The 27,366-nt window shown below is 30.8% G+C and overlaps 1 protein-coding gene across 2 annotated transcripts in view; it reads right to left on the reverse strand.

The window, feature by feature from the left end:
* Positions 1-4,391: 4,391 nt before the first annotated feature.
* Positions 4,392-27,366, reverse strand: part of mbc (dedicator of cytokinesis protein myoblast city) — a 252,717-nt gene continuing 229,742 nt past the window's right edge. For both annotated transcript variants that reach the window (XM_085811171.1, XM_085811170.1), the window contains 6 exons: positions 26,427-26,548; positions 25,409-25,438; positions 21,452-21,704; positions 13,881-13,986; positions 13,574-13,788; positions 4,392-8,618 (listed from right to left, as the gene is read on the reverse strand). In XM_085811171.1, coding sequence (XP_085667297.1) covers positions 8,490-8,618; positions 13,574-13,788; positions 13,881-13,986; positions 21,452-21,704; positions 25,409-25,438; positions 26,427-26,548 — 855 coding nt within the window. In that variant the 3' untranslated portion in view covers positions 4,392-8,489. The remainder of the gene's footprint in view (positions 8,619-13,573; positions 13,789-13,880; positions 13,987-21,451; positions 21,705-25,408; positions 25,439-26,426; positions 26,549-27,366) is intronic.

Consider the following 27,366-nt stretch of genomic DNA (forward strand, 5'->3'; position numbering starts at 1 on the left):
TTTTAACTATTTATTTCAAAAATTAAAACCCCAACATCCTGATTGAGTTTTTTCTCTAACACTCGTAAATTGATGCGATCTGAGCTTTGTTCAAGAGTGGTGGTGGTAGTAGTACTTTCGTGGTACTAAAGGTTTTCAATTTTTATTCAGATGGTACAAATTAGTCAAAAGGTTGAGAACCGCTTGTCTAAAGGTTTAGTAAATAGCATAGATTTTATGTCAAACTGCATAGGTTGTCAGGACTTGTGTTTCTCTCGATTTGCTTTGGAAATATGGAATGCCCTGAATAAGAACAGGGAGCGTACTTAAGCTATGTTCAAGATTTGTGTATAACAGACGACACAAGCAGGAAGGGTATACGAAACCATTTATTTTCAATACTTTACAGGCACTTCCGAACTTTGGAATACAGAGACCAACCACTTGTGGTCTGAACGTAAGAATATAAAAACTACTAACTAAAACTCTAACTAAAAGCTAACTTTGAATTAGTATACAAATGCCTAGCACTAAGACTGGTCTTTATTTAAAAAGGTACGTATGTAGTACGCCGAGCTGCTGAAACTACAATACGTTTGCAAATCAAGAGAGCTAAACATCTGGCCTTAAAGGCAACCAGCAACCGAGTGAAAACTCGTAAAACTGTAGTGGCAAGCGGCTTGCTTCCTAAAACTTCTGCTCTCTCCCTCTTGGCAAAAAGCCACAACATAAGTACTTGGGCGTTAGCAAGACAATTTGCATAAACAAGTTAAAGCATTTAATTCTGGTCGGAAGTAGAAAATAAGAAGTGATAGTGCAGTTTTAAAACAAAATAAACGTTAGTAAAACTTAGGATCCTTACTCCTTACAAGGTTAAAATGAGAAGTATCATAATCAGCATCATTCATAATAAAAGACTGAATGTCATTACCGCTGCTGCTTGTTTAGAGAGAGACCTGCTCATTAGAACAAACCTGAAAGGCATGATGTAGGCACGGTTGGCAAGTGTTAAAAGTTAGTCAGGTTCTAATGCAGTTAGTGTCATAGCTTCGTGTAGAGTTCCAGGGGTTGTAACCCAGTTAATATACTTTCAGGTTCCAATAAGCCATTAAAGCACCAGAGGTGATAAGCTGTTTTGTATTAAGTCTCACTAGATGCAAAGAATAAGCTTTACTTGAATTTCTACATTTTTGTGTTTTATCTTGTGACCACAGTGAGTATTAATGATAGGCAATAACTCGCTTTAATATGTAGAGATAAATTTTATGGGTAAGCAGTTAGTTATAAATAATTAAATTAGGTAAATAGGTAACCTTAGTGATTATGGATTTACATGGCCACTATTAAATTTTATTTCTATTAAAATGTAATAAAGTTTCACAGTTTAAAATACATGTAATTTATGACACTGATTCTTAAAGGATATTCGAATAATTACACATTAAAAGCTACAAAACATTTATGTTTTGCAACAACAACACTCAACAAAATATTTATCCGTCATTTTAATTTGAAGCCTTCTGAAACATTTTTCCTAGTTTATACTGATTGCCTTCTCTTTAAGCACCTTTTCTAAGAATAATTAAAGATTTGTCTCAATATGCAAACCAATGCTCTCACTAGTTTCTGCATACTTTACCTCCTAACTTGTCAACCTCTCCACAATGTACCTATGAATGTTTTACTTGATCTGGTAAAAGTTAAAAAGTCCAAAACCCCAGACAGACGTGAAGCAAATTATCACTATGTCTGAAAGTAATTACAATAACAGATAAAGGTTTAAATAAGCCTCTTACTTAAAAAGAACTTAGAACATAAAGGCATGTTCTAATGCTAACAAACAAAATCAATTACATCAAACAAACAAAATCATTAACAATATTTGTTAAAAAAGCCCTATTAAAATTAAAATCTAATAAAATTTCACAGTTGAAAATACATGTTATTTATGACACTGATTCTTAAACGATATTATAATAATTACACATTAAAAGCTACAAAACATTTATGTTTTGTAACAACAACACTCAAAAAAATATTTATCAGTCATTTTAATTTGAAGCCTTCACAAACATTTTGGCTAGTTTATACCGATTTCCTTCTCTTTAAGCGTATTTTCTAACAATAATTAGAGATTTGTCTCAATATGCAAACACCAATGCTCTCACTAGTTTCTGCGTGCTTTATCTCCTAATTTGTCAACCTCTCCACAATGTACCTATGAGGGTTTACTTGATCTGGTAAAAGTTAAATAATCCAAAACCCCCGATAGATGTGAAGCAAATTATCACTATGTCTGAAAATAAAATAAACATTAGTAAAAAAACAAAGTAAACCCTCATAGGTAAAATAAAGTAACTACAATATCGGACAAAGGTTTAAATAAGTCTCTTTGAAAAGAACTTAGAACAAACATAAACGCATGTTCTGATGCTAACAAAGTCAATTATAGCTCATGGTGACGTAATTAAACAAGAACAGTCAAATTCAAACTAAAACGGTGGACTAGTGGTAAAAAATTATACAATTTAATTTTAATTTAATCTGGCTCAATAACTCTATCATATGAGGAAACAGAAATGGAAAATTATAGTAAAGGCTGAAATCATAAACAATTGCGTAATTTACATAATAATAACTGCACTATTTTTAAGAATAATTTTGTTTATGTATTCAGTTTCTTTCTTCAGCATGTTTCTTTTTCATTTTAGAATTTTTGGATTTAATTAAGGATTTCTGTTTTTCTAAAATTACTAAATGCATTTAGAATGTATAGAAAAAGTGAATAATTTAATTTCTTTAGTAAAATGGAATTCAGAAGAAATATGAAATATATATATGGTAAAGGCCGGTTACAGAGCTGATGTGGCAGAATTTTTAGAATTTAGTGACATACCAAACAACAAAATCTAGAAATGGCAAAACTTTTAGAATTTAGACAGGCATTAGAAGCAGAATTTAGAAAGGCACTATGCAGTCGAATTTAGGATCCACAGAGATTGCATCAAATGGAAAATGTGTATGATGCATTAAAACATATTAGATGGATCTTTTAAATTGTAAGTTTCCAATTTCTTTATTAATAAAAAATCCCTTTCTATAATGCTTGCCCAAGTGATACGATTAGAAGCATTTTTGATATTTTCCATGCTTGTGTCTAGTGAAAAGTAGAGAAAATAAAAGGAAGATAAACATGTTAAGAAAAAGATTCTAGTATCAGGAATAAAACACTCAAATATTATTCATGTCTTCATTGTTCTTCCAGACGTTCTCCAAAAAGTAAGAAATTCATCGCAAACATTCTGTAAAATACATCCATTACACGCTGACACCATAGAGACATTTTTCACTTTGTCACGTATTTCTCGAATCTGCTAGAATCGTGGGTCTATAAATCTTGCTTTCAAATCCTTCTAAATTTTCCAAGCTGCAATGTCAAAAATACTAAAGAAAAATTATTCCAACCAATTCTGTAACAGCAAAAAGCCAGAAATATTTTTGAAAAAAAAAAAAAAAAAAAAAAAACAAGAGGAGGGAAAAGTGTAAAATTATTACTTTTATAGACGAAACTGATGCATATTCTGAGAATTTTGAATATTCCGAGACAATTACTTAGGAAAAACGCTTACTATTAAAAAATTAAAAAGAAGATATTTTTAATTAATTACATAGAATGTTGCTTTTGCTAAAAGTTGTTTCGTAAATTGTGCTTTATAGCATTATACCTTGTTTATTTTTCAGATTCAAAATATTGTATAAGTTGCCAAAATAAAACCTTATAATATGATAGCAGAAAATAAAAATGTTTTATTTTAATGTTATTTATCAAACTTATGATGTTTTTAAAAAAAATTGTCGAAAAATTCTAATTTTAGAATTAAAAATTTTATATAGAAACTCGTCTTAAAATCACCAAATTTAGAACCGTTTAATAAAAGAATTCACATTCCCAAAAGCGAAAATTGTTTAAGAGCTCTTAATAACAATAAATAAATTTCGAAATGCTTATGTTTCACTTCTTGCTTAGAAACTCGAGTATCCCATCATTTATATTAAAAATAGAAACAAATTATAAGCCATGAACCCATTCAAAAGATAATTATATATGCCAGTGAATCGCCAAAGTATTCCTCCAAAATGCTAATTCACACTCAAAATGGCAGTCGTAAAAACAGACAGAAATTTCAGATGATTAAAATTAAGGATCTTCTACTGATTTTGGCCAAAATTAAGGACTTTTAAGGACCAAAAAATCAATTCCAAAAAATTTAAGGACTCTTAAGGACCGTACGAACCCTGTATAACATGTCATGCTCTTCCTTCTCCTCCAGCTAGTTATAATAGAAATTTCAATGAACTTGTGGAGTGCAGCATTACATTGACATCAAGGATTAGAAAATGAATAAATGTGATTAAAAGACATACATATTTTCTTTATTTTGCTTAGATTCATTTATACATTTTCAATAGATTCAAAATTTATGATTTATACACAATCATTCGCTAAAATATATTTTTTATGTACAAAAATCTAAAGGCACATCAGTGAACAACAATCCAATATACAAAAATAAAATATGCAACATAGAAAATGTTCATATTCAATACTGTAATCTGTAGATAGAATTTTTGGCAAGTTTAACATTATCAATTCAGAAATGATGCATATTCAAATAACTCATTCAAATGATAAAATTATAAAATGAAACGAACTGAATAGCACAGCCATTTAGCAAAAGATGGTTACAAAACTTTATTACTTGTTACTGAATAAACACTGTATAACATTTTAGTATAAAAAATGTAGTAAGTTAGTAAAAAATACTGTTTTTATTCAGACTATAACAGAATTCATGTTTACATTTAAACTTATCCATGTATTAAAAAAATCTAGACAATTATTATTGAAGCTCAATTATTAATATAATTAAGAACATATTCAACAGTAGTATAATTTTACTTTTGTAATAAACAATAGATTTAAACAATATTTAAAAGCTTAGAAGTCTACATATTTGGTGAAATTTATTTGTCAGTGGCTGAGATATCTTCAACAATCTACTCTTGTTGCATTTATTATCAATTATTAAGTATTGTTTTAATACTCCTAACAAGTTTGTAATAACTTCCTTTTTATACAAGAATTAACTTTTGCGTGATATCTCAAATATTTCCATTAGAAAATAACATTAGAAAATTTAACATTAGAAAATATTTTGGTAAATGTATTTGTGCGCTATAGAGCAAGAAAAAGTGGGACATGAAGCACAGAAGTGATGACACACAACGCTCAACACTGCAAATGCAATGCAATTCCAACTCATAAATGCAAAGATTTAGGTATAGTTAATATATTTAAATAGTAACTTGTGTGCAGTAAGTATTATGTATTAGTTTGGTGCAAGCATTTGTAGAACTTTTTTATGGGTTATCAATGCAACATTGCTAAGAGTTTGCTGTCAATTATCCCATTACTGTTGCTTTAATTTGTAATTCTGCAATCATAAAGAGATAGTGTATTCTAGTTATGTGCACATTTTTATTTACTTTGCACAGAAATCAAGATTCAGTGTCAAGTGGACAAAACTGATCATATGAAGCACATTTTGCTTTTTGAATTTAATCATTGATCAAGTGCAGCAGGAGCTAAAAAAACAATTTGTGCCATGGCTCAACTCACACAAGCAAATAGTTTTCTCAATTCTACGGAAATTAAATTTTACTACCCCTAAATCTCCGATGCTCCACGTTCAGTAAGACTAATTTTTTTTACCAATATAGCTTACATCAATATCATTTACAAGAATTCCTGTCAAGCAATGCTAACTAGAACAATTTAGGGAATGTGGCTATTCAACACCATTGTGTATATCAACTAATAACACCATTGTGTATGACAGACATTTGGTAAGGTACAGAAATTGGATGCATGAGTGCACATAGGTTAAGTGATGATAACAAAAATCAGAATTTAACCATGCATGTGTCTCTCTAACCATATTCAAGAAGTTTTCCCTGAGAAGTTGGTTTTGATATTTGGATAATTAATTTCTTCAACTCAAAAATACAGCAGATTTACAAGCAAGGCATCAAACGCTCCCTTAGCAGATTGTCATAGACAACAGACATGACTACATTACTCACAAAGTGAATGTTGATATAACTGTGTAATGTTGGATTACAGTAATAATGTTTCATATTATCATCTAAGAAGTTATGTCAATTAATGACTATATACCTGTTAGTGAAAGCAATAAAAATTTATATAATTTTATAACAGTACAAACTCGCACAAATCAATTACATAGATGAATTAAATTCTTTAGATGCCTAATTAGAAAAATGAAAGAGAAACATTTAATAAAGGTATGATACAATAAAAAGTAATCTTTACTGTTATAAGAATAGAAACTTATTTTTAAAGCCACTCATGTCTTAATTATACATAAATGTCACTAAATACTGCATGAATAAAAAACATTAAATTATGCTGCTTTTAAAACAAAATTTAAAAATGTGTAAAATGACTCTCAAAATGAATCAATAAAAAGAAAACAAATTAGAAATTTAAAGTCTTTTCTTATTCTTAGTACCAATTCATTAAATGGCTGAAACTGGTGGTAAAAATAATACGATACATATAAAAATGCATTTATATAAGATTGGCCATCAATTCTTTTTTTATACATCTATCTGATTCAGAATTTAGTTAAAATATATTATTTTTCTCTGAAATCAAATATATATATATATATATATAATTTACAAGGTACATTGGCCCCAATATATGAGGGCTATTCAAAAAGTAAGGAACGTTCCCGTCTGACGTCGCTAGGCGCTCGCCGATCACTGATCAATGATTTTGGTATCTGCATGCTCGGCATACAGCCATCACAGGGGGAACATTTCCACGCTGCCCTTTTTTTTACATTCAAATTTAAAATGAGCGCTGCAATTGAAAATCCCGCCAGTTGTGCGGTGCAGTTTGCTTTTGCCGGCAAAAAACCTAAAACCTATGGAAATTTATTGGCAAGTGAGTGAAGTGTACGGAAACAACGTAATGAATGAAAGTTCAATCCAGAAATGGTGCATTCAGTTTTAAAAATGGCCGAACTAAGGTTCACTATGAAGAGAAAAGTGGACGCCCTAGCATTGTGACTGACGGACTGGTTGCTAAAGTTGATGAAAAGACTCGTGAAAACCGCCATTTCACAATAACAGAGCTTTCACTTAGTTTTCCACAAGTTTCACGCACTTTGTTGTTTGAAATTGTCACACAAAAGCTAGGCTACTGCAAATTTTGTGCAAGATGGGTGCCGAAATTGCTTACAGACCACCATAAAGGTCAGCGAATGGGGGCAGCTTTGACATTTCTGGAGGCCTATGACAGACATGGGTGAAACACGTGAATTGCGAGACAAAATTACAGTCCATGCAGTGGGGGCATGTTTGCAAACCTTGTCACCAAAGAAGATTATGGCGACTGTGTTTTGGGATAGGCAAGGTGTGCTTCTGATTGATTTTCTCGAACGAGGTGCCACAATAAACTCTGAGCGGTACTTTCAAATTTTGCACAACCTTAGGAGAGCAGTTCAAAACAAGTGCCGAGGAAAGTTGATGTCCAAAATTTTGTTTTTGCACGACAATGCCCGACCTTAAACGGCAAACCGCACTCAAGAACTCCTTAATTCATTCATGTGGGAGGTTTTCCCTCATCCGCCCTATAGTCCCGATCTTGCACCTAGTGGTTTTCACTTGTTCCAAGAATGAAGAACTGGCTAGCAACGCAGCGCTTTGACGACGACAAGAAGCTGCAGGTGTGCGTCACTGAGTGGCTGAGATCACAGGCGGCAGAATTCCATGAAAGGAATTTCAAAGCTTGTCCACTGCTATGATAAGTGCTTCAATTTGTTTGGTGACTATGTAGAAAAGTAGAATTTTAATCGTTCTTTCTGATGTATATAATATTTTTTTTTCTTGTACTTGGTTTCTTTTTAATTCCAAAATGTTCCTTACTTTCTGAATAGCCTACGTATTTGATTTGACCTTTTTATATAGTTGATTTGAAAATTTATATATTTGATTTATATTTATTGTATATTTGATTACCTTCAATATATTTGATTTGAAAATTTTCGATATGTACCTTGTAAATTTTCAGCAATAAACTAAATGCACAGTAATTTAAAAAATGATTTCTGATATTCAGTTATTTGTTCAGAGAGATTGTTTCAGAATCATGGAATAATTAAAAAGGGGGATTCATTGAAATAAAATTACATAAATTTAAAAAAACAGGTACCTTATTCATGCGATACTATTTCAATGGTTAATATACCATACTATTAAACTGAATAATTTAAATAATGCCACTTTCTATCGCATGTTAGATAAATCTAATGCTCTTAACAAAAACATAGTAAAATTCTTTTTTCCTATAAAAGTGATCACAGTCAGTGAAACATGAATTTGACGAATAAAATGTAAATGCAAAAGACTAGAAATTACAATCAACTATCTGTAACTTCTGAAGTTTTTGGCTGCGGTTTCATAGGAAGTTCTGGTGCACTATCAGATTCAGAATATTGTGACAGTTGAGGTGATGTAGTCCCTTCCTTCACAGGTAATGGAGGTGGAGGCTGCAAAACAATTTCTAATGAATAATCTGTGCTATAAAATACACAATGCTTCTACAAAGTTTTAAAGTAAATTTTCTTGTTTTTCTTTCAGCACACCTGCTAATTGACACCATTTATTACTAAGGTGTCTCCCAAAATACTGTCTGCCTATGGACAGAGTTTGTAAACTGGAGTTGATTGTTTATATTGATTAAACTGGAGTTGATTGTTTATATCTAGAGAACATCTGCTATCTAGAGAACATCTGAATATTGCACTGAATAGCAATATTCAGTGCTCAGCTTTTAAATATATACACACAAACACCTGCTGGTTAGGGAGAAGAGCCATGACCAATGACAATACATTGATTGATGTAATATTAATGTTGGCTAGGATCATACCTTTGGTCTTTGAATGGTTGTGGAGGTGAGCACTTTTCTATCTAACCTAAACAATAAATGAAGCCTAAATTTTGCCATATTTACATGTCATATTACTAGATTTAAACTGAGGATCTAAAATCCAGAAATTTCCGAAATTGGGAATCACTGAAGTCCCGACGATTCTGAATATCGAACTTTAGACCCTATTAAATTTGAATCCCTCATCACTTACTCATATCTGCTAACTTTTATGAATCCTTAGTAATTTTTATGATACTTGTTCTAATCTTGTGAATCTACACTCCAAATCCTTTTCTCTTTTTCTGTATTTTTTTAAACCCTAACAATAATCTCAATGTGGCGATTTCTTACCAAATCTGCATTTAAAGCCGGGTCTTTCAGCAGAAATTTGTGTTTTAATTTGTCCTTTTTATTATATCGAGAACAATTTCTTTTCTTTTTGCAATGTTGGCAATTTTTAGTATCAGTTTCTGTACAAAGTTTTGATTTGGATTTTTTCGAATTTCATGACTTTTTTAAAACCAAAATTCGTGTAATGATGTAGTTATGGTGTTATGAAAATTATCTTCTTAAGAAAAGAAATTACCATAAATTATTTTTAGTTCCTTCTGCAATGTTTAAAACATATTTACCCAACATTTTGATGATTTTTTGAATGCCTAGATTCCGGAATAAATTTGATTAGAAAATTCAAACATTTTTTATTTCTCACTTTATAAATCAATTGAGTTTTATTCAGATTCTATGCTTTCTTTCTATAGAATCTAAGGTTGCTTTCTTTGCTAAATTTAAAATTTTGTATTGGTAATTTTCTCTTCCAGTAAATGTGTTCCTTTTTGGAATATAGATTTTTCTGCTGCACATCCCCAAGTTTAGCATCTTATAAATATGGCAGATACCGTTTTATGGGATCACATTAGTTTTCAACTATTTGGATAACATTAAACAATGAGGAAAAAAGTCCTCAAAATATCAATGGAATATAACTAATTTAATATATATACAACTAGAAACATATAAACAATTTTATAGCATTTTAATTAGGGGGAAAATATCATTAATAGTATACTGAATGTAGTTATAATGCAAAAGTTTTATTTATGAACTGCTTGAAATGTTTCTGGAAATTACTTGACCGATGCTGTAACCTTAATTCTTAATACTTGGAGGACATTGCTCATTTCAGCATTTGTTATGAATATGGCAACTTCATCATGATCATCTTTGAAAAGTTTATCTTACGATCTGCTTTGATTAGCTTTAGAAAGCAACTGGCAGATAGCTTCTTTTGTCGTTAATGCCGCAACTTGAATTTTTTAATTAGTATGTTTTAAATCTCTCAAATTAGTTAGAGATGTTTTTCTTCCTCAATTTCATCATTTATTAAGAGACTGGCATGCTTAAAACAGTTCTTTATTGTCTTTTCTGAGACACATCCCAAGATATGCTTAACAAATTTACCACATCAAGAAGACTAGTTTTCCTTGCTGATTCTTTGCACATATATATGTAACCTTTATGCTGTAAAGGATATTAATTCTTATTTCACAGTTATAATATTCTTTCATATCCTTAATAACATTTTGAAAACACTAGTTTGATTTATGGCTTTGGTATTTGCTGATTAATATGCACTTCCAATATTCTTAAGAGAGGCCTTTTACATCATGGCCGCTGTGCACTTGCCAGTAAGAAGGCTATCATTCTTTGGTTGGTTATCCCATTTCAAAAGCAATTCTAAAAAATATTGATATCATCTGCTCTTTTGAGTTATACTTGAAATCCACTGGTAAATTCTTTACTCTTTCAAAGCACTGAGGATTTTTTCTTTCTTCTCCCATTTTCTTTTTTATCACATGGATTGACATTGCACAAAGTGAACATTACGCACTGACACAGCATTAAGTCTTATCTTTTGAACTTTTAGTTTTTGCAGAAGGTGCATTTCTTTCTTCATCACGAATACCCTTGTTAACAATGTTTTCTCTTATTTGCCATTGACTAAACTAACAATCTGTTGTTATAAAATCACCTTATTGTTAGCCCATTCACTTCCACAACTTTTTTTACAAACATTTTGAAATCAAACTTTCATTGCTTTCTCAATGTTGTGATCTTACCCACTATGTATCCATTTAATGTTTACATCACGATTTTGGTTTGATTTGCAAATTAATATCTTTACAGTTCTTTAAAATCTTCCATGATGAAGGGTTGATAAACATTTAACTCAAAAACAGTATTCCATTGACTCATTTCTGAGAGTTGGTCATAGCAGTTTAACAAGTCAACTTTATCCCTTAGATTAATGGTTTTCAAACTTTGTCAATACATGGGTCTTAGAACTATAACATTTTTTTTGGTAACTCTATCCTACCCTTAGAAAAATATATCTTAACAATAATATTTACAGTATGTTATAGGTACTTTATGTAAGGTCAGTTAAAGAAAATTAATGTAATTTACTCATCACTAGCATTAACACATGCTCTAGGTGTCATCTATCCTTGTTTTATATTTAGTGATGGATCTATAATTTATGTAATTAAATTTTGCTTACAAAATTCATTTTAAACCTTGATACACTTAATAATACAACTTACAATTTAGCATTACCAAAACCTCAAACTGTCCAGTTATTAAATATTTACTGTATTTCTTGGATTTACTTCGTGTGAAATAGAATGTGGCTTATGATGTGTACAATGCTCAGAATGTGATTATGTAGTCTTTGAAATAATGTAATATTATGAATCATTATATAAATTTCAGTGACCTAAAACAAGGATGAGAAATTAGCCTTCAAAACTTAAAAGAAATCACATTTGCACAAATTCTTTATATATATATAAGCTTGTTAGAATATGCTGAAAAAATGCATTATTTGCAAAGCTGATATCTACCTTGAATATCTTAACAAATTATTGCTGAATGGAAATTTAAATTATTGCATTAAATCTGCAAACTGGAATAATTTGTAATGGGATTACACATATAAAAACCCTGTATAAATTCTGTTGGTTAATTCTTGATTACTGTATTGCTCTTAACATAGACCTAACCATGAAAAATGCAACAGCAAGCTCATAAACAACACTGCAATGTTTTATTTTCTTATATTTTGATCACAGATTGTTAAATGTTAAAAAAAAAACTTAAGTAGTTTTTATTACGTTAAATGTTCCAACTTAAGTTAATAAGTTTTTATTGTTATTATTATTAACTTTTCATGAAGCCTTATACATCTACATTTCTCAAAGCATTGTCATTTGGTAAAACAGAAGGTCTTTAATTTATGTATTTTCTATATTTAATCAATATGTATTTCATTGGTAAAGATAATTTGACAGCAATAAATGCACCTCTAAACCATTTAAATCCTTATTTTATATAACAATAATATATGAAAATATAAATTAAAACATATAAAATTTAGATTATATCATTTAAATTATAATTCTTATAAATATTTGCAGCATTTTGAAAATTAATAAACTCTGTTTCTAACATCATATATTATCATATATTATGAGCAGAATCACTTTGTATAGAAGCATTTAGTTTTATAATAATAGAATTATTCCTTTAAATATTGGTCTTATATATGTAATTGCAATTATTTCAACTCATTTTATAATAAAATTATTTCTTTAAATATTGGTCTTAGACATGTGCTTTCAATCATTTAATGTTATATTATAATGCATTTTTTTTTCTTTAAATGATAACTGTAAACTTGTACTTAGGAAGTACTCACTGCACAAATTCCTCTGGAAAAACTATCAAGAAATTCACAAATGGTTGAATCAACATTTTTATAATCAAATTGGTTTCAAAACAGACAAACTCTCAAAAAGTCATTTAACACAACATATAACAAAGAATTCAGGTGTAACACACAGAATAAATTCAAACAGAAACATCTGATAAAAGTAAGCATTTCACACACAGATTTGGCAATAAGTCACCAAATTCGCACAATTTTTGGCGATTTAAAAAAAAAAAAAAAATTGCAAAATCCACAAAAATTGAACATTTGCAGGTAAAGTCAAAACAAAAAAAGTTTGGAGAAAAAATTATGAAAATTGTGTAAAAGCTGGCAGATATAAAAATAATATGTTTGATTTCTGATAGATTCCTAATTTCTTCAATGGATTTTTGACTATTTTTAAATTATGTTTCAGAAAAATAATGGTTAGCTTATGTTTTTTTCCCTACATCTCATGTTATAAACACAAAACAGTGTTTACAATTTATATTTTTAGTTTAATGCTTTGCTTTTTTAATTTTTGTAAATTAATGTGAAATTTCTCTCTAAGTTCTCCTTGTGTTTCTTACAAATGTTATTTTTAACTACATGAAATTTTTATATTTTAATTGCTGAATGTAACTAATAATGGTGAATGTAAAATAAATACACTTTTCATAACATAAATTTAAATTAATACTTTTAACCTAATTTACTTCTTACAATTACTAATACAGCTAGTGAAGTTTTTATATCTTAATTCCTAAATAACTTTTACAATTAATGTAAAACAATTTGTTGAAAACTATCCAAAAACTTACCTTATTCTTGGTACGTAAAGACAGGCTTAATGAATTCTTTCTGGAAATAGTATTAAATTGCATATCTTCTGAAATATTTGTATAATCAGCATAAGCCTGCTTTTGTGGTAAAGGAGGTGGTTTTTCTTCAGGTGCATCAATATCTGTCAATGAAACAGGAGACATGGCAGAAGGTGTTGATGGCAATGACAAAGAGTACAATGAGGAACTTGGAGCTTAAAAGAACAATGGTATAAAATGTAAGATACTGCATATAAAAAGGTAAACATTAAAAAAAATTAAAAAAGAGAGAAATATTTGAAATTACATCGACTCATCCGGGTGGGTGATGGAGTCCGACGTTGAAACTGGCCACTGGAGGGACGACTATGCCTTTTATCTGCTTCAGAGCGTAAAGGGCGATGTGGAGTTAACTATAAGAAGGGAGTAAGAAATAAGAATTGAGAAAGCAAAGTCGGTAGTGATATTTTTTGTATAATCTACACAAACATTCTGAAAGACTATAATATAGATAAATATACGAAAATAACTGACCTCAAAATAAAAATCTCAGACGGAGTGTGAACAGATTTTGAATTTTATGTACTCCTCCTTCTAACTTAGTGGCAGATACTAACTTACAGTGGCAGGGTGCCACCTACATTGTAAAACAAAATTAGTGTGAAGTTCCTGTTCCTTTCTAACTTTAAATTCCATAAAATAAAAAGAATTTATAATTTATGGAATTTAAAGATGTATAATACAGGTTACATACAAAGTGCCCATTAAAAATCCTTATGGCCTCTATTTTTGCAACTGTTGGTCATAGACACTTCAAAATATAAATATGTTTTAAATGAAGCAAATACAGATGGAGGACAAAATAATATGAACACCTATGAAATAATGGAAAATCCTTGTTAATAGGGGGTTGCATCCCCCTTTGACTGAAGTGCAGATTGAATGCGATGTGGGATAGAGGCATAAAGGTCATGAACAATATTTTAAAGGAATATTAAGCCATTCTTCCTGCAGAGCGATCTCTAATTCCAAAAGTCCGGATGGAGGTGGAAATCAGGAATGAAGTTTAGACACCAAATATGCCCATAAATGTTCAATAATATTCAAGTCCGGAGACAAAGGGGGCCCAGCGAGATGTTCAATTGCATCATCATGCTCTTCGAATCATTCTTGAATATAACCCTTTTTTAATATTCAGGTACAAATAAATATTTGCTGAATATAAGGACTTGGGGATCATATAGGAAATTGTTTCATAAATCTTATAACGTTGATTTTTAAAATTCCATTATGTAAGTACAGATGGAGGACAAAATAATGCAAACACCTATGAAAAAGTATGACGTATTTCACACCTGCAGTACAGCCGCGCCACCTGCAACAGAAGTCTGCCACCTAGTGAGCGTGAAGAGGAAGGTATCAGTCTGTCAACAGCAGTGACCTAAGTTGCATGATTCAATGGAACTGTCTGTGAGAAGTTGAAATGTCAGACCTGTCAGAGTTCCAAAGAGGAACGATAATTGAAGCGTGTTAAAGTGGAGCATCGGTTACAGAAACAACAAACCTTGTGGGGTGTTCAAGGAGTATGGTATCAGCCGTTATGACAGCATACACAAAAGAGAGTGAGACGACATCTTCAAAGCACAACAGTGGCCGAAAGTCAAAGTTGCCTGATAGGGATAGATGGCTCTTGAAGCGCATAGTATCCCAAAAGCACAAGCAATCGTTATCCAAGATAACATCCGAAATGAACAGTCATCTCCAGGACCCTATTTCAACAAAAACTGTCAAAAGGGAACTTCATGCTGCGAACATTTATGGCAGAGTGGTAATTTCGCTCTGCAAGAAGAATGGCTTAATATTCCTTTAAATATTGACAGCAACTAAGTTTTTCAAACGACGCCAGTGGTGCAGAGATCACAATGGCTGGCCTCCAACAGCAGTGGCAACAGGTAAAATGGTCAAATGAACCGTCATACCCTATTTCAGATGACCAGGCGCATTTATGTCTGGAGAATGCCCAAAGAAGCATTTCATCCTGACTGCCTCTTGCCGACTGTGAAGCATGGGGTGCAATATCTTGGCGCGGTCTTGGGCCACTTGTTATTCTGCATGGGAGGATCACATCTAATCACTATCTAAGCATTCTAGGCTTAGAGAGTCCATCCTTTTCTCCAGACTGTATTCCCTGGGGAGCTACAGCTTTTCCACGATGACAACGGCCCTATCCACACTGTTAGGTATATTCAAAAATGATTCGAAGAGCATGATGATGCAATTGAACATCTCGCTGGGCCCCCTTAGTCTACGGACTTGAATATTATTGAACATTTATGGGCATATTTGGTGTCTAAACTTCATTCCTGATTTCCACCTCCATCCGGACTTTTGGAATTAGAGACCGCTCTGCAGGAAGAATGGTTTAATATTCCTTTAAATATTATGGCCTTTATGCCTCTATCCCACATCACATTCAATCTGCACTTCAGTCAAAGGGTAACGCAACCCCCTATTAACAAGGATTTTCCATTATTTCACAGGTGTTCGTATTATTTATTATCACTGTATGATGAAATTTTATTGAATCATTTAATTTCAAAATTTACCATTTTTTTTAAAGGTTTTCCCTGAATGCCAAAAGGCTATCTAGATAAGAGTCAAAATGACCTTTCTGGCTAGCTTTTCTGAAACCTGAATGACTCTTACTTCACATCAAGTTTTTTTAACACAATATGTATGTTTTTTACATATTTTTCAGATATGACAGACTCTAAAATCAGAAAAAATGTAAAAATCTTAAGTTTTTGGAATACAGTACAAAGTCTGTAATCTGGACGTCCATAATCTGGAATGATCTATAATCCGGACCTCAAAGCTAAACTTTATGCGCATGCGTAAACACATAATGCATTTACGCATGCGCATTTAATGTATGACAGATGGTATAAGCTAGGCTAAAATTATCTAAGGCATTTCAGTTAATGTTGCAGATTGCGCTGTTCCTTAATCTTCTAATTGGATCCGGCTTATTATTTCTTGCAGACTGCTAAAACAATTTTATAAATGTAAGCTTTAACTTTCGATTATGTCAAATAGAATTTCCGATGCTGGAGCTTCTAAAGGATCTACAAAGCGAAAGTATGTTTCGATGTCCATCAAACAGAAAGTGGAATTGCTGAAAAAAATGGATAAAGGCCTATCTGTCTCAAAATTATGCGAGAAGTATGGCATTGGAAAGTCCACTATATATGACACAAGAAAAAGGAACTTTTTGAATTTTTTGTGAAGCATCTTAAAAAACTTACATTGAAAGAAATGTTTAATAAAGTAAACAAATAAATATTAAGCTTTTTTTTGTAAATTTTGATACCCTTTAGATCATAATTGTTCTTTATTTCATAAATTATGATTTCATATTTTTAATTGTATCATTTCTGCATGCCATCTTACCAGATTTAAATTGATGATCTATAATCCGGAAAAACCCCTAATCCGGAATCGCCGAAGTCCCGACGAGTCTGGATTACGGACTTTGTACTGTATAATGCATTTCAAAAATACAAACAAATCTTAAATTTTTAGAATAAAAGTGACAAATATATATGTTTTCTAAAATAAATGTGGCTAAAAAATTATACATTTTGAAGATTAATTTCTAATTCATATGAGTATTCTCCGTTAGACATATCTTTATTATTGAATATGTAATTTTCAATATTAATTTTCTTGATTGCATTGTCAGAAAGTTTTCCAAGACCTTTTTATGAAAATGCTTTTTTTTCTCCATCATCTATTTTTTTTTTTTTTTTCCAATACATAAATCTCTATATTCAGTTTCAGTTTTCTCAATGAGATTAGATACTATCTCCCAGGTTCAAAATCTTTCAATTTTACAGTTTTAGGATAATAATTGAGACTAATGAATTCTTCCATTTATTGGTAAACATTCCTTTTTTTAAAGGCTTTTATAAAATATTGGGTTGTAATGAAAGTTTCTTGCTAATGTAAATATCGTCTGCATAAATAGTTCACATTGGTGTGTTTAATCATATTTTGTAAAACAATTTTTGGCATCTGATAGAAAGAGACTTGTTTTAGAACACAGTTGAGAAATTTGTATAAAAATATCATTATCATCAAGTACAAGGTGTCCGAAATGGAACTATTATGGTACCAGATTAGAACCATCATTTGCTTCCAGTTCTGTTGCAAAAAGTCAGCTACAGAAAGTCACCAAATCATGTATACAGCTTTAGGTACTAATGTTGTATCATATGACACTGTGAAGGTTTGGTACCGAAAGTTCAAAAACAAGGACTATGACATTCAGAAAGCAGAAGGCTATGGCTGGCCTATTGATGTAGACGAGGCCCGTCAGCGAGAACTTGTGGAAGATGATCAGTATGCAACCACTCGAGAGCTTGCTAAGGAGTTAGACTTTAATGCTATGTCCATTAGTCGCACTATGCATCGCACAAATTTGATATACAAGTTCAATCGCTGGAAGCCCCATGAGCAGACTCAAGCAGATAAGGACTGCACTAATCTGCTCAAATATCAATGCAAGGACAAAATCCTCGACCAGATTGTCACCTGTGATGAAAAGTGGATCTACTTCAACAACACAGGCTGAAAAGGGAATTTATTTGCACCTGGTAAACCTATTGGTAGTGTCGCAAAGTGCAATTTGATTAACAAAAAGATCGTGTTTTGTATATTGTGGGATTGTCATGATATATTTATTATAAACAAAGAGTAACTTGAAAAAAATAAAAATTTCAACAGTAAGGTGCACAGCTAAATGCTAGTCAGTGTTGACACCGCTATTAAGAAAAAACGTCAAAGTGAGTTCTGGCATAAAAAGGTAATGTTCCATCAAGACAATGCAAGACCACATGTCTCTACATTCACCAGCTAGACTGTACGGACTCGAATGGGATCTTTCGCCACAACCACCAGATAGCCCCAACATTCCTTCGGACTTTTACCCTTTTTCACATCTGCAGCTAGAACTTGCTGGTGCTATCTTCCATTTTGCACAGGATATCCGAAATGAGGATGATCTGTTTTTAGACTTGCAGCCACCAAGTTTTTGGGCCGAAGGCTTTGAAAAACTATCAAAACGTTGGCAGAAAATCATAGATTTGAGTGGTGATTACCACCCATACTAAAAATGCTGCTTTCATGTTTTTTTCCCAACTTTATTAAGAACTTTTTTTTTTGAAAACTTTCATTATAACCAGATAATAATTTCACAAGCAATATAAATTCTTTTGAATAGCATATAAAATTTCAAACTCTTTCAGTTTAATAGCCTCATTTTCTTCCTTTCAGTTAATTCAATTATTGCTAGAAATTTTTCTGATAATTCTTTTTCAGATGTTTTAGAGAGTGAAGACAACACTTCTGAAATATATTTTTCATAGAAATCATTGCAAGGAGTAATTTTTTTACAGTTTGTAAAATTTAAAGCTCTAATATCATTTAATGATTCTTCCATTTATTTAGAGTTATTTTTTAGAAATCCAAAGGGATATCCCAAAGATATAGTTTTTCATAAAACTTTTCTTAGAGTTTCTTCTAATCTCTGATTTTAAAAAATATAAAACTTGAAATTTTTCCATAAATTCATCGGTTAGATCTTGATATCTATAAGTGCATTTCCAATCAGCTTTATCTTGATATTTTTCACTACATTTTTCTTTTCATTCATGATATCTAGAAACACATCTCCAATCAAACTTACCTAGAAAATTTTCAATAAATTCTTCAGTTAATTTCTGATATTTATCTGCCACTCATTTAGAACTATTTTTTAAAAACATTTTGATAATGACATAACGCTCTTGTATGAATTTCATATTTTAATGTAACAATTACATGTTTCTTAATTCCTTTAGAATTTAAAAATTATTTTGTCTTGAGTTTTATTAGCATACAATTCAATAAATATTTTATCACTGTTTTCATTTCACCTGATACTTTTATTTATATATATTTTCTTTATGTATCAAAATAATCAATCATAACTTTCATATCTTCATAAGTTTTAACATGATATATAAAACTTTTTGTAGCCATATAAAGTAATGAAATGTCTTTATATTTTTAGGTTTCATAACATTATAATGAAAGTAAATGCTTTGACAAATCTAAAATACACATTCCTAAATAAATCGGTTTATTTACTTCTGTTTTATTCATACAAGCAGCTGTTAGATTTTCACTAAATATTGTTCTACCTTTAAAATTTGGTTTAGCAATTAATTTTTTAACTTTATCATAACATAGAAGTACATAATTTTGTATCCATATTTTTTCTAACATTTTCAATAGATTTTCCATGTGATGCATTATTCATTAACTTATAAAATTCTTTTTCAAAATTATATGGACCTTTTTTCCTCATCTCAGTATTCAAATTTATATATTTTTTTAACCAAACTGATTGTTGGCACTATTGGGTTGTTCGGAAAGCAATTACGTTTTTTCCCAAAAGAGGGCTTAATTGTATTTTTTTCACAGCCAACATAACGCTTAAATCGCATAATAATTATATATTTTGACATCTGATATAGCAAGGCTTGTTTGTGAAAAAGTTCGATTGATTCTGCCCAGTAGTTTTTGGTTAATGTTCTTTCAAATATGGAAAGTAAAAAGCAGAATTTTTGGCATAGTTTATTTTTCTACTATTGAAAAGGTAAAAATGCTGTTCAGGCAAGAAAAAAAAATTATCCAATGTGTATGCATGTATACAATTAAGGAATCTGTTGGGGAAAAAACAAAATTACTTTCCAAACAACCCATATGTACTAATTCAGAAGTCAAACAACAAAAATCAGCGTTATATTCACAAAATTTTCACAGGACTAGTTTCGATGGTTTTACCGAACCATCATCTTCAGCTGCAAAACCGCAAACCTGCAGCTGAAGATGATGGTTTGGTAAAACCATTGAAACTAGTCCTGTGAAAATTTTGTGAATATAACGCTGATTTTTGTTGTTTGACTTCTGAATTAGTATTTATTCGGCGTGTTATTGTGTCTTAACCCATATGTACTTTTTAAAATTTTAATTCCATATCTAAATACTACGTTAAACTTTTACAATGGATTATATAATTTGTTTTATCATATAAAGTTGTTAACTTTTCTTGTTTAGAAACATCAGGAATTTTCTTTTCTGGTGCTAAAGGTAAATGTAAATGATAATCATGTATTAGTTTTGGATATTCTAAACCGACATCTAGCATATAATTTTCTGGATTTTTATTCATATTTTCTAATATACACTGGTCTTCTACCCATTTAAATGAAGTGTAAGGTAAATGTTAACTTAGAGCCCAATTATACAAATTATTAGCATCTAAATACATTAAATGGTTAGATTCTTTATTATCACCATAATCATTCATATGTTTATTATTTGCCTTTGCATATCTATTTACAACAACGTGATACTCTACCACTTGTTCCCTTTTCTATCATTAAAACCATATTAACATCAAATACCAAGCAGGATCTAATTTACATGTTTTCAAAGAAACCTCTCTAAATTTTTCAAAAATAAGCATTATTGAAAGCATTTTTGTAAAAGGAATATATGTCTACGACCAATGACTCCCTCTCCCCCCCAAAAGGGGGCTACATAGGAATTTTATTTTTATGGGCATACAGTAAGTAACTTGAATCTGAGTAATTCACAATAAAATTCCTGCAGAACATTTTTCAGCAGCTGAAGGCTATTGTTGCAGAATACCCTAATTACAGCAAGTGACAGAAAATTGACTATGAGCACTGCTAGGCTACAGAGCACTAGATGAAATGGATGCACCATGCAATATTAAATTTTATACAGTATATATAAATTATTTCTTACTTGTTCACTTAATTCAATCACAGGGCCATCAGGCTTCAAATTGACTGGAGAAACATCATACCACTGTGACTGAGAATGAGCTTCATTATTTTGTGATGCATAAGATGCACCGGAGCTCCTGCGCAGAGTGACTGTCGATCCCTCCCGACTCTTCCTTCCAGAGCTTTTGGAATTGGAATTCAAGTTGGGTTTGATAAAGATGGAGGTGCCACGAATGCTTGGGGAAATTTTTGATGACTGCGTAGACGAAATGCTTATACAGTGAAAAAGGAAAGATAAATAAATTTTTTCACCATTACAACACATTTTCATCATTTTTATAAATATAAATGCTTAATTTAAATATAAATGCTTTTATTTATTTTTATTTCAAAATTTTTTAGCTCCTAGCTTAGGCATTACTGCCCACCAGAGGATGCTGAGGAGACCTAGGGTGCATTACCTGTTCGAGGAGCAGTAAGGAGGAGGAGTTATTTGTTCGAGGAGTTAGTTGTGTATTGAAAAGCAAGTGGGCAAAAGAATATGCTTGACATATTTGGTAGCTTAAACACTTCTGAGAAAACATTTAAATATCATTTGATTGTACAAAAATAAATAACACCCATCTTTACAAGAAACACACTAAATCATATCAGTTGAATCTTTACACAAGTTGTTCCAAACTGCATGTAAGGTCATTTTACAGATGTAATATTTTCTATTATAATTTGAAATTATAGATTATCAATAAACATTTTAAAAACATGACCATAAGTGTGATATCAAGCACATACAAGTAGCATGTTCGTTCAACGCATATCTTTGCACCTGTAATAGGAATCCATATATAATTTGTCATGTTTAAAAATATTTTAGCAAGTAATTATTTGTTAACATTCTGATTCATTATTTCATCATGAATTTTAATTAACAATTTAGTGACACACAAAAATAATTAATCCTTACTATTTTTAAGCATTTTCAATTAGCATCCACAAATCACATTTAGAAAAAATATCTAATATATCATTATTGCAAGGGCAGAGGGTGCTGAACAAATTTGTAAAGGGTTGTATTTATCTTACATAGGTCTGCCATCTGCTGATATTATATCTTTTGCACTTCGTATAGGACTTTTCTACCAAGTTTCTATAAATATCTGTAGGCATTTTATGTCACTTCTCCTAAAGCATGGTTTATGTTTCAAAAGTTGTTTAGCCATTCTTGACGATATAGTGTAATAAGAGTATTAGCTAAAACTTAAGACAAAATTTTTTCTTTTAAACCTCACTGCATAGTGTGAGATATTAATACCGAGACATTAATACATGCTTAACAGGGTGATCCAGTTAAGCATGTATTAATGTCTCGGAGGGAGTTGCAAATAAGTTGAAAAAAAAAAAAATTGAAATCATATAGCACTGGAAGACTGGAAACATCATTTTCATAAATTAGTATGCAGAGAGTAATACAGATTTTTGAAGTCATGAGTGCAAGGTCCATTGTTACCGACATCTGGCAGGTCATTAAAAAAGAACAAACATTGAATAACCTTCTAATATAGTTGTGCTTCTGATATTTTGTGATTTGGCATTTGCTTCATTGGGTAATTTTCCTGGGAGAGAGTAGCATCAGGGGCTTGATTGTTGCTCTATACATTAAGTGCATGTAAGTCATTTCTCTTTTTGTAAATTTTGACTATGTATCAGATGTATGTATAGATTATATCAGCAGCCTTAGGGCTGAATAATGCCATTTACCTCATGAATATGGCTTTGTGAACCCTACATTGCCATAGAATTCCGATTTGTCTTTGTGCAACTTGTTGTTACTCAGAGTTGCTTAGTTGAATGGCCCCATATAAATCAGTAGAATTTTACTATGTATTAGTCCCTTTTTCTTTTTAACTACTTTAGCTTTACTTCCATGCAGCATTTCCTGAATGTAGTACCATTTTGGTAATAAATAAAGCATAAAACATTAATTAAAAAAAGCTTTTTATTCTAAACTATTTTTTTAAGAACCCTATTTCTTTTACTTATATCTGGTGTCTATTTATAATTTCTACACTACTATTACAAATTATAAGTTTTTAAAATCACATAGTGTAAATATTAGGTGAAAATATATGTGAGTATATCGATACAAAAGAATTCCAATAGTCTGCACACCTTGCAACCATGAGATAAGAGGACAACAATTTTTTGGATTATACAGTATGTCTTTGTAAGCTCTGTTTATGCCATTCTAACTTTTACAATTAATTTATATTATTTGCTCATAAGTAGCTACCAAAACATTAAGAATTACTTGGTTAAGATTTACAGCATATAAAACTATATTTTTTAAATACAATTCTATACAAAGAAAATAATGGAAGTATATGATGAAAATGTAATGAGGAGAAAAAGGAATATAAAAGAAGAATACTTAGAAGAAATAAAGAACTCTTTTGTATGAATATATCAAACTATTTTATACAAAAAAGGTACTTATGTATTATTGCAACCACCTTTATGGTTTTTTACAGAAGAAAAAGGTGATTCGGTGAATTTTTGAATAGGAACTTACAATGGATATGGTTACCTGAAAAACTGTTATGCACATGGCTGCCAGAGTTTGGCAACTTCTGAAAATTTGGCGATTTCTACTATGGTGGTTATTATGTAAGTACCAAAAAATTGGCCTATTTTAAGCATTTTCAATTTTCAATAAAATTGTTTTAGAGTAACTTTTATGCTTGTAAACAATTTTTTTAAATTTACTTATTAAAATTTACTCCTTAACTATGTTTGCAGACTTAGTACATGAAATACTTTTTCATTTGATAATGCATCTAATAGCACTAAGAAAAAATCATTTTGCAATTTTAGTTTTATAATCTGGTTTTACCAAAGTTCTGACCACACAAGATTATCAGAATTTTGTTGTATTCGAAGTTTTGCTGAACTAACAAATACTATTCAGAATTATTAAAGACTAACACTAGATCTTAGCCTGATATAGAATGTACAGAGTGAGTCCGATATATTGCTATAAGCTTGAAGTAAATGCAGTGTTATTAAATACCGCAGAGGAAAATGATAAAAAGTGTATTAAATTAAAATATTTCCTTTTCAAATAAGAGTCACATGCAGCAGTAATTCAGAGTTACAGTGTGAAAACTGTAGTCCAAAATGGTCATGTGGGAGTAGAGTGAAGCAACCATATACACATATTTCTGACTTGCACTCTATCTATATATATGTACATATATAGAAGACAGTAATTTAGTAGAAGAGAATTCAATTTACGTACGTCTTCGTTTATGATAAAAACTAGACTTTGTCTAAACAAATTTTGCTTATATTCATAAAATCATGCAAAAAATATTCTTTAAAAATCAGCTGAATTCTTAAATTATTAAAAATTTAATTTTTCGATTGTTCTAAAAAGTGTTGGGAGGCTAATTTGGAACAGAAACACACCAGCATAAAATTTAAAATAAGATTCCCCCCCCAAAAAAAATTAGTTTGAAATAGACTGTTTGCCTGACTTTGAATGTTCAAAGATTATCAATAATAACATTTCAGTACTAGAAAATAAAGTTATACAGACAGCCCATCTAACAAAAAGAAGAAAAGAAAAAAAAGAAGGGAAACTCAGAGAATCATCTTCTCTTTCCTCAAGGGAGGAGGGGAAAAAATGAAGGGGACTTCATCAATAGTGAACTTTATATTCTATAAGTAGCATCAAAATAATGATACAAGAATAATAAACAATGAATATGCAACTCACAAAATTGCCACAAAACAATTAGAAATGATTAATAAATGATATTTACATTGCTTCTGTTAATTTTTTTGGAACTAAAATTAATTTAAATTTCTTCCGACTTCATCATCAAATTTTATGCACCTATATAATCCATGATAGTTTTGTTTTTCTGAAGAAAAATCTCTGAAAAGTACTTAAAAATTATTAAAAATGGAAACATACCTAATATTTGACTGGACATTTTTTCTTGGCCTGTAAGAAATGAATCATAATAACTGATAAATAATCCAGAAAAACGGGGGTTAATTAAAAAAAAATTCACATTTAAAAACATGATTCATGATATACAGGTTGCAGTAACAGAACCGATGTGAATATAATTTGGAAAATTACAGGTAATATTTCCCTTAATACATGTTTTTTAGTAGTTATCAATAAGGCTTCAAATATTGCAAGTAACAAACAGATTGGATGATTATGAATAGTCTGAGGTGTGGGGAAGGAACGTGAAAACCTACACCATCTGCACCAGGATAACCAACAATAACACTATAAGCAAGTTGAAGTTGCCAGTAAAGACAATTCAGAGAATTAAGAAGCAGTCGGCAGATTTAGACATTCAAAGAATTATGGAGATGTGAAGGCTTGGGATGCCAGAAAGACACAAGATCAAGTTGAACACTGGGTGATGGGTAAAATTTCATTTCAAATGCATAACAGCTTTGAATAAAGTATGAGAAAGAAGCAGAATATGCAATAAAATATTCTTTTGATGAACACAGTCAAGCCCCACATGAAAGAAGTTGCTGCACAAAAACCATATGAACTCTAGCTGCGCATATGGACCAAGATAATTCAAAAGTGGCCAGAGGATAACTTTTTTGACCATGCTATTCCTGATACATAGGCTAAAAATTCAACTGAGTGCAGTCCTCTTGACTGTTATGAATGAGGTGCAGTTGGAAGGATTACTACTTAAAACAATAAAGGTGAGTTAAGGAAAAAGAACCTGCCAGGCATTTCAAGATCTATTTTCTAGAGAATGTGATTGATGCTGAAGATAATTCCATGGAATAAGTTCCAGCTATAAAGTGTGACTCTGCTCTTGTTTCCAGAATTTTTAATTAATGCTTAACTTAATCTTTTAGAGATTTTTTCCCCTTAATGTTATCTTCCACACGATTCTGCTCATGCATCCTTTATAAGAAAATTACCTGATAATCAAATAAACTCAACTTACGATTCTAAGGTGAAGTTTGATAAATCAGATGATCTTTCATCCTTAGAGCTTGATTTTGAGGAAACAGTTTTTATCCGTCTGACAGTTACAGGTATTCGATCTTGTAACTCAGGAGGAGGATCCTGTTAATGAAATTATTACAAAACAACAGTAGAATATATGTAATTTTAAGTTTATTTTATGAATAATAATAAAAAAATAATATTTGTATATTAGCCAGCATTTGCCAATAAATCACCAAATATGCTACATGATGCTGGTTCCTATGAGCATTTACCAATTCCAGAAGCTGTTTCGAATTCTTTTTGAAAAATACAATTTTTACTCCAAAACGGGTTATTAATCTTGAAATGGGATTTTATGTCAGTTCACTATAAACAGTGTATCACCAAATATTATCATCCTATATTATTTTTTAAGGAAATTAAATAATGATGAATCTGCATGTATGTATATATGTTATTTGCACTGTGAAAATACGACAGTGCCTAGAGCTATCAAATTTTGAATAATGTAATCCTCCACCCAAACATGTGCACCTGGAAGCCTAAATTTTGAATTTGTTTTATTACTTTTTATTTCATATTTTGTAAAATTTAAAAGAATTTTTGATAAACAAACTCAATGATTTGAAAGCAAGCAGTGGCAATATGGTTTGCAACAAAACATTTTAATCTCCAGAATGTCATCTGGAAAAATCACCATCTCCTATTGTCTGCTTTGATAGTTAAGTTTCCCTGACTTGGGTTTTAGACGAATCCAGAGAAATCATTCAGATGAGTACTGAATGATTTGGAGATGAAACATGATTCTGTGACATACATGTTTAGTGTTTTTCATATGATGAACTTTCTCACAGAATGAAGCACTATCAAATTTCATCAAAACTGCTTTAAAACAGACCACAAATTTTATTATAAGATGTAATAGAATACAATTT

Source organism: Stegodyphus dumicola, chromosome 2 (genome assembly GCF_044657685.1).
Source record: "Stegodyphus dumicola isolate Sdum_Otavi_A_Nest chromosome 2, ASM4465768v1".
Taxonomy (NCBI): Eukaryota; Metazoa; Arthropoda; class Arachnida; order Araneae; family Eresidae; genus Stegodyphus; species Stegodyphus dumicola.